This window comes from Siphateles boraxobius, unplaced genomic scaffold (assembly GCF_051911475.1).
Source record: "Siphateles boraxobius isolate OS27281-9 unplaced genomic scaffold, OSU_SipBor_1 92, whole genome shotgun sequence".
NCBI lineage: Eukaryota > Metazoa > Chordata > Actinopteri > Cypriniformes > Leuciscidae > Siphateles > Siphateles boraxobius.
Window position 1 is genome coordinate 1,860,644 of NW_027509222.1, and position 13,887 is coordinate 1,874,530.

At 38.8% G+C, this 13,887-nt stretch overlaps 1 protein-coding gene across 12 annotated transcripts in view; it reads right to left on the reverse strand.

Moving 5' to 3' along the window:
- The window catches only part of aff4 (AF4/FMR2 family, member 4), a 54,593-nt gene that overhangs the window by 16,206 nt on the left and 24,500 nt on the right, over nucleotides 1-13,887 (reverse strand). For 7 of the 12 annotated variants that reach the window (XM_077224780.1, XM_077224776.1, XM_077224774.1 and 4 more), the window contains 8 exons: nucleotides 13,051-13,719; nucleotides 8,817-8,861; nucleotides 7,473-7,562; nucleotides 6,113-6,143; nucleotides 5,942-6,008; nucleotides 5,408-5,500; nucleotides 4,037-4,184; nucleotides 1,017-1,841 (listed from right to left, as the gene is read on the reverse strand). In XM_077224780.1, coding sequence (XP_077080895.1) covers nucleotides 1,017-1,841; nucleotides 4,037-4,184; nucleotides 5,408-5,500; nucleotides 5,942-6,008; nucleotides 6,113-6,143; nucleotides 7,473-7,562; nucleotides 8,817-8,861; nucleotides 13,051-13,683 — 1,932 coding nt within the window. In that variant the 5' untranslated portion in view covers nucleotides 13,684-13,719. The remainder of the gene's footprint in view (nucleotides 1-1,016; nucleotides 1,842-4,036; nucleotides 4,185-5,407; nucleotides 5,501-5,941; nucleotides 6,009-6,112; nucleotides 6,144-7,472; nucleotides 7,563-8,816; nucleotides 8,862-13,050; nucleotides 13,720-13,887) is intronic. The other 5 variants (XM_077224778.1, XM_077224775.1, XM_077224781.1 and 2 more) reach the window with 1 other exon arrangement.

Consider the following 13,887-nt stretch of genomic DNA (forward strand, 5'->3'; position numbering starts at 1 on the left):
AGCTAATACATTTGTGAATATTTTGAATAAAAAAGGAAAAATGACATAAAAGCAGATCATTATTCATTCAGCGCTGTGTTGCGGTTGCGCTCTATCACGTGACAAGCAATGACGCGTCACCATGGAAACATTAAAGCGACAGGTTCTAAATAACGGTCGCCTTGAAAAACTCACGCTGGGTGGTCAGTAAGAATATTTTAAACTTACGAGTGAAAGGGCTAACTAAAATATAAATTTAGGTTAATATTCACGAAAATGTGAAAATGTAATTGGCAAAATGTGATTTTTAAATAGCATATTTTATCAGTAAAATCCCGTTTACATTCATGGTGATCTGAGGGGGCGGGAGAGTCCCGTTGAGGGGGCGTCGCCCCCTCACGCCCCCCCGTGGCGCCGGCCCTGAACCGTGCGTACGGGACATATGCGCTAATCACGCAGCAGTAAGTCATGAAGCGTGGTAACAGATGACGTCATATCTAGCAGGATTCCATAAACTACACAGAACCCCACTATTACGCCGACGCAATGTTTAAATTCAGGCAAACTTTATACTTTATGGACAAATATACATAACTAAAAGATGATACAAAATTTAATACCTTGGAAAATGGCATTTAAGACTTAATACTTTTTAAGGGCCTTAATTCTCGCTAAATTGATTTATCAACTTTTAATACTTTAAGACCCCGCAGACACCCTGATGTAAATAAGCAAAAGTGCATGTTAGTTCATTTCAATAAAAGATGCGATGCTTGATTTGGTTTAGATTTAATTATTGCGTTCGCTTGCTTATTACCTTTAAAATTTGAAATAAAATATACTTCGAATTTTGCTAATATTTTGTGTTTATATTTAGGTTTTAAAGAGACAGCATTTCAGGTAGAGCAATTCCCAGTATGAGAAAAATAATGTCCTTTTTGAACTTTAAATCATGTAATTGTATTAGCAGACCCCTAGATGTAAATAAGCATAATATGCGTATTTTAAATGCTACCCACGAATCGGCTCCAACTAACCTTGTGTTTTCTCTTGGCCTTGCTGGCTCCCTTCTCTCCCGGCTGCTTCTGCGACTCCTTGGCTTCTCCAGGCGAGCTCCTCTCTACCTTCACCTCAGTCTCCTTGAACAGGCGTCCCGGGACTCTGGCCAGCAGGTTCAGGTCGATCTGCACCAGCAGTCGGGGGGGCAGCCGGTTCTCTGGGTCACTCAGAGGGGAAAGCATGGGCGAGAACAGTGCGGACGGGTTCTCGGGATACTGATCTCTCGGCGTCTGCGAAGACGACGGCACGCTTACGTTGCCCTCGGAGTCCGACGATGACGACTCGACGATCTCACGGGACTTTTTGGGCACTTTTTTGCGTTTGTCCGGCGCTGGTCGAGGAGAGGAGGTTTTGGGCTCCTTTTTGATGTTGGGTTTGCGAGGGCCCTTGTTGGCGGCACGGGCTCGGTTTGACGGGATCTCAGGCGAGGGTTCGGTCTCTACTTTCAACCCACCTTTAGGTTCCTCAACCACGGGCGGCTTCTCAGGCTTTTTAGGCTGTTTTTTACCCACAACTCGTCGCCCACCCTGACTAACGCCCTCACTTTGAGCGGGAGACTTCTGACTCCGCCTTTGCCAGCTCTCTGAGCCCTTCTGATTGGGCCGAAGGTCTCGTCCCGAGGAGGGCGTCGGGTCTTTAGATCCCGGGCCACTGTGGACTCTGCTCGAGCTGGTTTCTCGCCCCTCTTTCTTATACTTTGTTGGCGTCGTGCTGCTGTTCTCCACCGGAGAAGCAGGGGACAGCTTGTTTTCCTTCTTGATCCAGTTCTCCAGCTGCCATTTGTTAACAGTCGGCTGTTCCCGCTGCGGGCAAATGGGAAAACTTGCATTGAGTGCGACATCAAACTTGGATAAGCATAAAACAATTCTTGTTATGGATTCAAATGTTCCATCCGTGATCATTATTTACCCGTTTAACACTATTAAGCTGCTTTGAATCAAACTGTATTGTATAGAGCGCAATATTACAAAAATTAATAACAAAGCATACACTGCATTCATTATTGAGCAACATTAATGCATTAATTCACAAATTCAAGTTTTAGGTTGCACATAGTATCGGTACTTATTAGGGGTGTGACAATATTTCGCAATACAAAAATGCAATATGTATTGTGGATAGTGACAATATGGATAGTGGATAGTTCACCCGAAATAAAAATTACTGTGTGAGAAAAAAATGCAAGTTTTCAGAGTTTTAGTGTCAGTACGACATTAAACTACTATATATAATGTTGAATATAATGTATAATAATGCAATGGGGGAATATTTGTTGCTCCTGATGATGTCTGATGTTACCAGTAAAAACTGTCCTACATTATTTTAAATATATCTAGTCAGTGAAAGAGATCAAGAATTTTCATCTAAAATAATTCTGTATTTTCAGCTTCATAATCATGAATATTGTTATTCTGGTGTCTCTATTGTCCTATGCTTTGGGTTTCAGCACCAAGTCTATTCATTTACACACAATTTAATACCAAATTTAACATTTGAATCAACAGTACATTTTTTGTCAACCTTTTAATAAAAAAATTGTTAATAATACGTCTTGAAGTATGGCAATAATATCTTATCGGGAGTTCAGTCTCGTGATATGTATCGAATCGTGACATGAGGGGATCGTTACACCCCTTGAACTCATACTTTGTCTCATCCCTAGTAAAACATGATATATAAACCAACCTTCACTAACAATGTTGAGGAAAATACTATTGAGATTATAAAGTCTGCAGTCCTTCATGATCATGCAGTGCTGTGTGTTCATGAGAGATGTGTGTTCATGAGAGATGCGTGTTCATGAGAGATGCGTGTTCATGAGAGATGCGTGTTCATGAGAGATGCGTGTTCATGAGAGATGCGTGTTCATGAGAGATGCCTGTTCATGAGAGATGCCTGTTCATGAGAGATGAGCGTTCATGAGAGATGAGCGTTCATGAGAGATGCGTGTTCATGAGAGATGCGCGTTCATGAGAGATGCGCGTTCATGAGAGATGCGCGTTCATGAGAGATGAGCGTTAATGAGAGATGCGCGTTCATGAGAGATGAGCGTTCATGAGAGATGAGTGTTCATGAGAGATGAGTGTTCATGAGAGATGCGTGTTCATGAGAGATGAGCGTTCATGAGAGATGAGCGTTCATGAGAGATGCGTGTTCATGAGAGATGAGCGTTCATGAGAGATGAGCGTTCATGAGAGATGAGCGTTCATGAGAGATGCGCGTTCATGAGAGATGCGCGTTCATGAGAGATGAGCGTTCATGAGAGATGCGTGTTCATGAGAGATGAGCGTTCATGAGAGATGAGCGTTCATGAGAGATGAGCGTTCATGAGAGATGCGCGTTCATGAGAGATGCGCGTTCATGAGAGATGCGCGTTCATGAGAGATGAGCGTTCATGAGAGATGCGCGTTCATGAGAGATGCGTGTTCATGAGAGATGAGTGTTCATGAGAGATGCGTGTTCATGAGAGATGCGCGTTCATGAGAGATGCGCGTTCATGAGAGATGAGCGTTCATGAGAGATGCGTGTTCATGAGAGATGCGTGTTCATGAGAGATGAGTGTTCATGAGAGATGAGTGTTCATGAGAGATGAGTGTTCATGAGAGATGAGTGTTCATGAGAGATGAGCGTTCATGAGAGATGAGCGTTCATGAGAGATGAGCGTTCATGAGAGATGAGTGTTCATGAGAGATGAGTGTTCATGAGAGATGAGTGTTCATGAGAGATGAGTGTTCATGAGAGATGCGTGTTCATGAGAGATGCGTGTTCATGAGAGATGCGCGTTCATTTGAGATGCGTGTTCATGAGAGATGCGTGTTCATGAGAGATGCGTGTTCATGAGAGATGCGCGTTCATGAGAGATGCGTGTTCATGAGAGATGAGCGTTCATGAGAGATGAGCGTTCATGAGAGATGAGTGTTCATGAGAGATGAGTGTTCATGAGAGATGAGTGTTCATGAGAGATGCGTGTGTGTGTATGTGTGTGCCAGTGATTGACCTCCGGTGTCGCAGCACGAGGCGGCTCGTTGGTCTCGCTCTCTGAAGAGCTGGTCTCGCTCTCGCTGTCAGAACTGGAGCTGCTCTCCGACCCGCTGCGACTGCTGGTGTCCTCTTGCTCTGCACCCCCGCTGTTATTACTGTTGTTACTGAGGGACACATGCAAACTGAGTATCTCCTTGTTGGCTAAATAATTCCTGATGCATCAACTTCCAAGCATGCAACATTGCAAAAGGCACAAATAACAATGAGACGATATCAAAAAAGCAAGTTAATTCACCTAAAGCAAGATTCACCTTTAGTCTGTTGCACTACCTGTGCGTAAGTTAGTTAAGTTTGGATGTAAAGGGATGCTGTTACAACTTACACACTACTAAAAAAACTTTGTTGCACCATTAAAGTGTTAGATCACCCAAAAATGATAATTCTGTCATTAATTACTCACCCTCAAGTAGTTCTAAAATCCATAAGACTTTAGTTGTGTTGAGAAAACACAAATGAAGATATTTTAATGAAATCTGAGAGATTTCTGTCTCCACACAAGATCGTAAAACTAATCCATATGAATCGAGCAGTTTAGTACAAATTTCCCGAAGAGACATGATCGCTTTATATGATGAACATATTTAATTTAGGCTTTTATTCACACATAAATATTCAAAGCACAAATCTGATATGATATGCTATGATATGTCGTATGAGAACCAATGAGGTGTTTGCATTGATCAATGGTCATATGTGAATAAAAGTCTAAATTAAATCTGTTCATTATATAGGGATCGCATCATATAGCGATCGTGTCTCTTCAGAAAATTGACAAAACCGCTCAATTCATATCGATTAGTTTTTAAAATCTCTTTATGAATATTTTGAAGTGTCAAAGTGGTAGTTGCGTAGCTGTCAATGGAGGGACAGAAATCTCTCAGATTTCATTGAAAGATCTTCATTTGGGTTTTGAAGACGAACGAAAAGTCTTAAGGCCATTGCACACTGAGTCCGAAATTCGCACGTTAAAAAATAAATACGACCTCACGTTATGTCAATCACGCTTGCACACTGCCTCCGAAACTTTCGTCTGTCATAAAAAAAAAATCAAATCTGGTTCGATTTTCTGGGTTTTTCGCATTTTGAATGGTGTTTTGACAATTCAGAGCCACCGAATTACAAATACGAAAAAACGCATTTGAAAATTTCAGACTCTGTGTGCAAGGACCTTTGCGGGTTTGGAACGACATGATGGAGAGTAATTAATAAAACCTTTTTTAATGTTTGGGTGAATGGAAGAAATGTTTTATTTTGGTCACCCTCTCCGCTGGAATCAAAGAAAGTAAGTATACCATCTCTCTAAATATCAGCTGTACGAGTGTGTCACCTTGCTGAGGGGATTCGGGAAGCGTTTTTTGCAGGATCTTGCTCTCCGTCACTGTCTTCGCTGGTGCTGAGCTTCAGATCTTCATGCAGTCTGCTGAAATGAGACTTCAGTTAAACTCATAATGAGAAGTTTTGATTTCCCCAAGATAAAAAGCTTAAAAAACTACCGTAAAAACTATAAAGGATATATTCCGTTAGGACATTTCCAATTTCTATTACAGGAATAGCCCAAAATAAATGCAAGTTATCTATGGACAGAATCTATGGCTTGCTACGGATTAAAAAAACTAAATACTAACAATTAAGAATAAATAAATTAATGATTATTATGAACTGAAGATGCAGTCCATAAAGCCTAACTTGAATCGCACTTTGAAATGTTCTTTTATACGTAATACGGGCCACAGGACAGGAAAGGCTTAAGGCAATTGCAAATAAAAAATTAATCTCATATTGATTTACAGACTAAACCAAATTGTGTTGGGTTGAAATATTCAAACGTTTAGTAAAGCGAAAAGAACAGGTGATTTCTCACGTGGACTGGTCGCCGTCGCTTGGCTTTGACGGGTGACTGGTGGATGCGATCTTCCCTGAGATTTTTTCTGATAGGGGAAAATCAGCACACAAAAACATGCATCAATATAAACGGCTGAAACGGCACTTAATAGAAACACCATAGTCTCGTAAAAGGACTGCTAGAACTTACTTTGTGCCCCAAAAGACAGGTGCTGAGCATCCTACAACACAGAAGGTACCCATTACAAATAGAATACACATATTCATCGCAAAAAATAAATAAAGTTTGACTGGTTTTCAAAATGCTAAAACAGTAGATCAGAATTAATATGAACACTTTCTGAATGAAGGAATGCAACGACAATCATGCATTTTCTAGTGCAGCTTATGGGTACAAATACATACTTTCTGCATTGAACTAGGGCTGTCAAATAAAAAGGTGAATTTCAAATATTTGTCAAAAAAAAAAAAAAACTAGAATTTTGCATTAGATTTTCTGGTGGCGCGAGAGACATGATGATGGCGTAACTGACGCGGTGTGTTTGTGTTAGCTTATCCAGTATAAAGAGCTAGATTGTGTTGGGAAAAGGCTTCCTGCTGGTGAAAACCTCTCAGTTAGTGGCAAAAATCGTGCAACGACACAAACCTGCACATCGGTCAGAGCTGAGCGTGTGTTTTCATCAGCTGGAGACATGATCAACTAAAAGTGCACTCAACTAAAAGATAGACATGAGCGTCTGGTGTTTTTGACCAACAATATGTAGATGTAGTGAGCAGAAGTGGAGTGTTTCTGAATGCCAGTTTGCTATTTTGTGTTCATGTAGTTCATTACGCTGTGTTGAAGCGCGTTTTCTCAGGTTACTGATGCACAAACACAGTTTTATGCACTATTGTAGCAATTTTCCTTGCATGCACATTAAGGATATTATATTTTATTTAAGAAAAATGTTTCAAAAGTCAATGCACTTTAAAAAGTGAATGTTATTTCATTAAAAGATGCGATGTTGGCATATGAGACAACACAACACTTTTTTCCTCTTTACAATAAGTATTGCCTTTAGAATTTGAATATAATTAGAATTTTGCTAATATTTAAGACAGAAATTCAAATTTAACTTTACAGCCATTTTGACTCAGCGACTCAATGTTTTTATACTATCTTGCAAACATGATTAAATAGAACTGAGGCAAGTGTATGTGACCTTACAAATTTGTCACTATAACTGATATAATGGTCTTGTTTATGGATTGTGATACCGGTTTATTGGAAATGAATATGACTAAAATTAATTTTATTTGGGAAATATCATATACGTAAAGCAAAATGTCTGTTAACTGTACCAAATGGTAGACTATTTTCCGTTCACGGTCTTCATCTCAGCTGTTGAAAAGGAAACTCGATGTATTGGATGCATGATTGATTGTTTGCTACAAAATTGTAATCTTAATTTTTTATAGATTCAAGTGTTTTGTATGACTCTGTATTCCCCATATTGTTATTGCAATAAACAGAAGGTGTTTGTGCCCACAGAGACCCTCTCGTATCTGACCTTGGAGGTGGAGAAAGGGAACTTTGAAGGTTCGGTCTTGCAGGGCGTGTGAATGGCTGTCAGCGGAGGAGGCCAGACCTGAGTCATTTCCTGGACAAGAAAACACCATTCAATTGCAGAAACCAGAGATCAAGTCAATCCACCTTTATTTATACAGTGCTTTTTACAATACAGAGTGTTTCAAAGCAGATTTACAGAGATAACAGGAAAATAATGCAACAAAGTTTGTTTCTAGAAGAAAATATCATCATAGTCTTAAGTTAGCTCAATGATGGTTCATTTTTGTTGCAAGAAAGTTGTTAATTTAGTTCATTTATATATATAGCCGCTCTGGAGAAAACCGTGATGTCATCGTCCAGCTCAGTTCAGTTCTCCAATAATGGTGTCAATGCAGGAAGATCAATAATATTGTTAAATATTAAATTAAAAAACTAAGCAAGCCAAAACCCAAAGGTGAAAGAGACGACATTAAAACAAATTTTCCTTCTGCACTTTGACAGTCTTTTCTTTTCTCTGACTTTTTATAGCCGGATTACATTTAGACCTTGGTTCTGATGCGTCTCCGGTGGACAGCGATCTCAGCACCACTTACACATCGCATGAGAGTTAACCGAAGCATTTACCAGACTTATTACCATGTGTTCATTCAAAGAGCTTTCCAGCATTTCTTGCGGTTCCTTTCTTCACGACGGATCAGAAGTAAACAAAAAAATAAAATAAAATAAAATAACGGGAGAAAAGTTCTTATCTTTGAGGAGAGTAACGAGAGGGCTGGTCTAAAAGTTTAAAATCTAGAAGTTTTAGGGTTTTATTCAGACAGACAAAAAAAAAAAACAATATTAGACTCTTCTAGATCTGCTAAGAAACCGTATTAGCATGTTTTCATATGCTCCTAGCATGTATTACCATACTGGTAGGCATTGTTTGCATGTTTTAAACATGTTGCTAGGCATTGTCAGTTTGTTGTCAGCATATTTTAACAAGTATCTAGTCATTTTTAGCATGTTTAACATTTAGCTGTGTTGGTAAGCCCTGCTAGTCTGTTGTTAACGTTGACACTGCTAGGCATTTTTTAGCGTTTAACATATTGCTACGTGTTACAAGGCATTGTTAGTTTGTCATATTTGAACACGTAGCTAGTCACTTTTAGCATGTTTTAACTATTCCTAAGCATTGCTAACATGTTACTAAACACTGCTAGTCCGTCGTCAGCATTTTTTAACATGCTGCTAGGCACTATAAGCAATAAACATGCGTAAAACGAGCTAAGTTGAGTAAATTATAACAACTTTAATATTTCAGTGTTCTTATACTATCGACAGCAAATAATAAAATGGTTCTTACCTTTAAAATTTCATCAACACAGCTCGCATCTCCTCCCATTGAACCCTGCAAGGATGAGGAAAACATGCAGATCTTTGAGCAGCACATAAGAAGAATCAAACATACAGGCTTGTTTAGGACTACAGGTCAAGTATAACTTATACGTTGTAAAACCCATACATGTGTCATTTTAAATGGGTCATTTAATTGATAGATTTAATTAATATTATTATTACTCTAATAACAGGTCCTTATTTCCTCAATGGTTCATGCTAAGTTGTGGCACAAAGCCAGTGAAGTCTTGCTGTGTTTTACGCTGGCGAGCCAAAACTCTGCAATGAATCCCGAAGAAACTCTTTCTGACTAAACAAAACTGCTTGATTACATTTTTCCCTTCCATGCTGTAAGCGTGTGTGTGATCCAACCCAACGGCCACATTTATACAACTAATTCCCTGCATATACACACACAAAATCTGAAGGCGTAATACTTGTAATTATGTTATTTATGGACACATCTTATGACATGTCATACAAACATTTGTGCGCCTCCTGGGTATCGTATTCGGAGGTACAAGAGTGCAATGTGGGCCTTTTTTTAAGATCAAAAAATCCTTTAAATATAATTTTCATACAATGACCTTTCAATGACTTTGAGAAATGTCATGTAGTGCACCTCCACAAACACGTAATGTCATGTAGTGCACCTCCACAAACACGTAAAAGACATTTCTGAAGTAATAACTTTAAATAAATACTTGTTAAAGCTAGGGATGCACAGATATGAACATTTTGGCCGATGACGATAATTCTTTATATTTGAAAGCTGATACCCGATATTTTGGCCGATAAATCTAAATTTTTATATACTTTTTGAGAGCCTGATTACAAAAACAAAAGTCTCGCCAATAAAATCCATGACACTTAATCCCAAACACACAATTATACTGTTCTCAGTATATTTTTATGCAGTTTATATGTCAGACTTGTGCGGTGCATGTTGAACTTTACTGTATTTTCCTTATTTGAAGTGATTCCAATCATATTTCAAGCACTTCGAAACCATCATGTTGAACAGTGCGCATCTGAAGTGTCTCCGCTGAAGGAAATAATACATTATTTATCCGCCAAATAACTATAACATTAAAAATTGACATATAGGCTATGGGCCGATATTGATATGGTGGCCGATATATCGTGCATCCCTAGTTAAAATATTTAAGCTGTAGCTTAAATACTTTTAATAAATATTTGTATTAAATATTTTTAATAAAGCTTAATTATTAATATTTAAGCTTTATGTAAAAAACCTGTGGGAACACGGTAAACCCAAATAAGTTTGCAAAACTCAAAATTTGTAACAATCAGTTACATCAAAAAAAAATGTAAGGTTAAGAAATTCAAAGTTTTAGTACGCAGAACTTGCAGATTTTTATTTTGTACTCATACAATTGAATTACTATTAACTTGAAATACTTGAGTAAGTGAATTTATACATTTATCTTGAAATTATAATGCAAACTCAACTTAAATAATTTTAGTAGTGGAACCTCAGCCAGCTTTAACTAGCTAATTCAATACTAACTTGCTAATTGGTAACAATACGTTGAAGACATTAGCATAGCATAGCACTTGCTGAATAACTACAACAATATAGAACATTTAACATATAACATATATCTGTTCTCAAACTAAACTATGGTAATCCTCCAAAAAAAACATTACAGAAACTCTTCTAAATTAATTTAGCAAAACAAACACAACTAAATCTCCCACTTGACATTAATCTTACTCAAAAAACCTTATTTAAACTTTAGCATTTACTCGCCCTGTTGAGTGTCATGGCAAAGCATGCTGGGAAATACAAATCCAAGCCCAGTTTCGGTTACATTTATGTTTGTCTAAATTAAAAGAAACAAGTTCATAAAAGTCAAAACAATGAAACAATTCAGATGATTTAAACGTGTAAGTTTTTTAACCTCAAAAGAAAAAGAAAGTTCTAAATACTCATAAAAGTTAATTTGATTGAACCAATTTGTTTAATTTAAGTTTGCCCAACTCAAACCAATTCATTATTTTGAGCACTAGTGTTTACAGTGAAGGACAACTCACGGTTCAGGGGATTTCTACACTTTCTGTATTTATAGCAAGTTCTTATGATTTTCAAGAATACTATTACCTATCCTACTTATTTATTATTACTTAACAGTGACTAAGTAGGCCAAAAAAAGTATGATCATTCAAATGGCATCGTAAACAGTCAAGTGTTCATCGTTCATCTGTCCGACATCAGAAATGGATGTTTTTGCAGGTTAGTTTTGACTTGGTGCAGTAAAGTATTCTGGCCTCATCTGCTGTTGAAACATACGATTGCAAGTTACTTGCAGTGTAACTGCTTTTCTGCATGCATAATCTGATGGTGTAAAGTATACACATGGATTATTGATAATATATCGCTGATAGTAAGAAGAAAGTCCTACAAGACCTATACACAAAAAAAACACGGAATAGTAGTTTGACCTTCTTATTTTCCTAGTATTTGCAACCTGAACATGGTTTAGACTGCAATGTAGTTGTCAATGGTGACATGCTAAATAAAAAAAAAATGCAAATACAAGGTCCGGCCAAAAAATAAAAATGTATATATACAGGTGAAACTCGAAAAATTTGAATTATGCGCAACAGTTCATGTATTTCAGCAATTAAAATTAAAAGGTGAAACTAATATATTTAGTATATATAACTATATACATATGCATGATTATACTTTTCAGAGGGGCGACATTTCTATATTTAAAATCCTTTTTTTTATTGATTTCATGTAATATTCTAATTTTCTGACATTTTGAATTTGGGGTTTTCATAAACTGTAAGCCATTATCATCAAAATTATAACTTTTGCACGATATTCTAATTTTTCGAGATTCACCTGTATTTTTTTTATATATATATATATATATATATATTTTTTTTTTTTTTTTTTTATTTATTTGATGCATCTCTTGCCAGAAATACATTTTGTGATGTTATTTCCATCAAGAGGTGCATCAATTGCTGGTCAAGATCTTGTACTGCCAATGCAAGAGTCCAGCACTCTGTAAAGTCTCCTCCAGCACATCCCAAACACTTTCAATGAATTTAAGGTCTGGACTCAAAGAGTTGCCAAATCATGTGTGAAACTTATTCTTCATGCTCCACACAACAACTCTGTCACCATTTGAGCCTGATGATTCTTTGTCATCCTAGAATATGGCCATGATATTTCTTCCTACATGGTTGTTTAAGAAAAGAAAAGCTACACTAAATGTCCAATCACACCCATTCCGAAATTTTCACACGCTAAAAAATAAAAGCGACCTTACGTTGAGTCATTCACGTTTACACACTGCCTTCATCCGTCATAAAAACATTTGGATCAAGTTTTTCGCATCCCTATCAAGCATTTTGAGAGGTGTTTTGACAATCTGAGCCACCGTACAAGCGAACGCCAAAATGCAGAACTGTTCAGGATTATTTGTTCACGGTAATTGGTGGTCTTGTTTTTAATATGTGGCTCCAGTATCGCTAGCAAAGGATCAAACTGAGCATCTGACATCCTAAGGTAAACTCTGAATCATCGGGATAATCCCGCAGCGAACTCTCCTTTTGTTTACATCGCTTATAAAAAGCTGGTGCGGCAGTGTGGACTTCACTTTCACTTTTAAATTAGCGTCAATTCATCCTTCACAGGGAGTTTGATTGACATGCGATCTGACCAATCAAAATTATATGTGTATAATATGCGTGTAAAAAAGTATATGTGTGTGTGTGTGTGTGTGTGTGTGTGTGTGTGTAATAGGCAGGACTTAGCGGATAATGCGTAATTGCAGTAAACTTTCAACTTTTTTTTTTGCGTTGTCGCGGTGGGCAAGTGATGAAACCAGTGTTGCGACTGAACACCGTGTAACACCGACTATTATAGCAAGCCTAGTGTGTTCCTAATGAAACGAACCGATCAATAACGTGAAAGAGAAAAGCATGCATGTCTTACGTCGACAGGTTGCGTGGTGATCTTGAGCTTGGCGAGTTTTATAAAATTATAAACCTCAGATTTCAGCGTAATAAATTATTATGCGCGTTATCAGTCTGAAACTTTTATGAAGGCATGTGCTATCAAAAAAAAATCGCCTTTAAGCTCAGACTGTTTTATCCCAAAAAGATCAAGGAAAATGTGATTCCGTTTGATAACGTGAAAGAGAGAAGCATGCATGACTTACGTCGACCGGCTGCGTGGGGATCTTGAGCTTGGTGAGAGAAGCCTTTCCATTGGGCTTCATCTCCCCCACGGCACTGCTGTGCGACTGGCCGCCGTACGAGTCCGAGGCGCTCTTGGGCTCGGCCGTCTCCAGGCCGTCCATGGGCCGCACATACGCGGTGGGTTTCTGGAGCATGGAGCTGGGCTTGATGAGTGAGGGCGGGAAGGTCTGGCTGGGATGCTGTCCGCTGGAGAAGGAGTGCACTCTTGAGGGCGAGTCCCAGTTGGCTTCTCGGTCTCGGGGAGATTTGGTGCGAGAACGCGAGTGTGAGCCGGAGCTCATGGAGCCCTTGGCCGGGCTGGAGGTGGAGTGGGACTTGTGTTCGGACCCGTGTTTGCTGGACTTCTTTCCGCTACGGCTTCCCTGCACTGATGAACGCTTCTGCGAGGAGGACGAGGAGGAGGACGTGGAAGAGATGCCAGGAGGAGCCGGGCCAACCGGAGTCCATTTACTGTTCTGACTCTGTGTGCCTCCGCGCTGGTCACCGTACTGGCCAGATTTATCTTCCGAGGACGAGCTGGAGGCTTTGGGAATGAGCTTGGACATTGGGGGTTCACCGAGGGTCTCCTTCATCTCGTCGTAATTTCCCAGCATGCTCTGGATGCGACTTGAGAGTTTATCTTCCTTGGCCTGTTGAGAGAAAGAGGACAGTGTTGAGATGAGCATGAGAACGGCAATAAAAAAATAAAGTTGTGGTCGCATTTTTTGTGCCACTACAAGGGATGCCAGATCTCTTTGATTGGATTTACTGTAATACAAATCCTTTAACTAACTATGGTATTTTGGCAGACATAAATT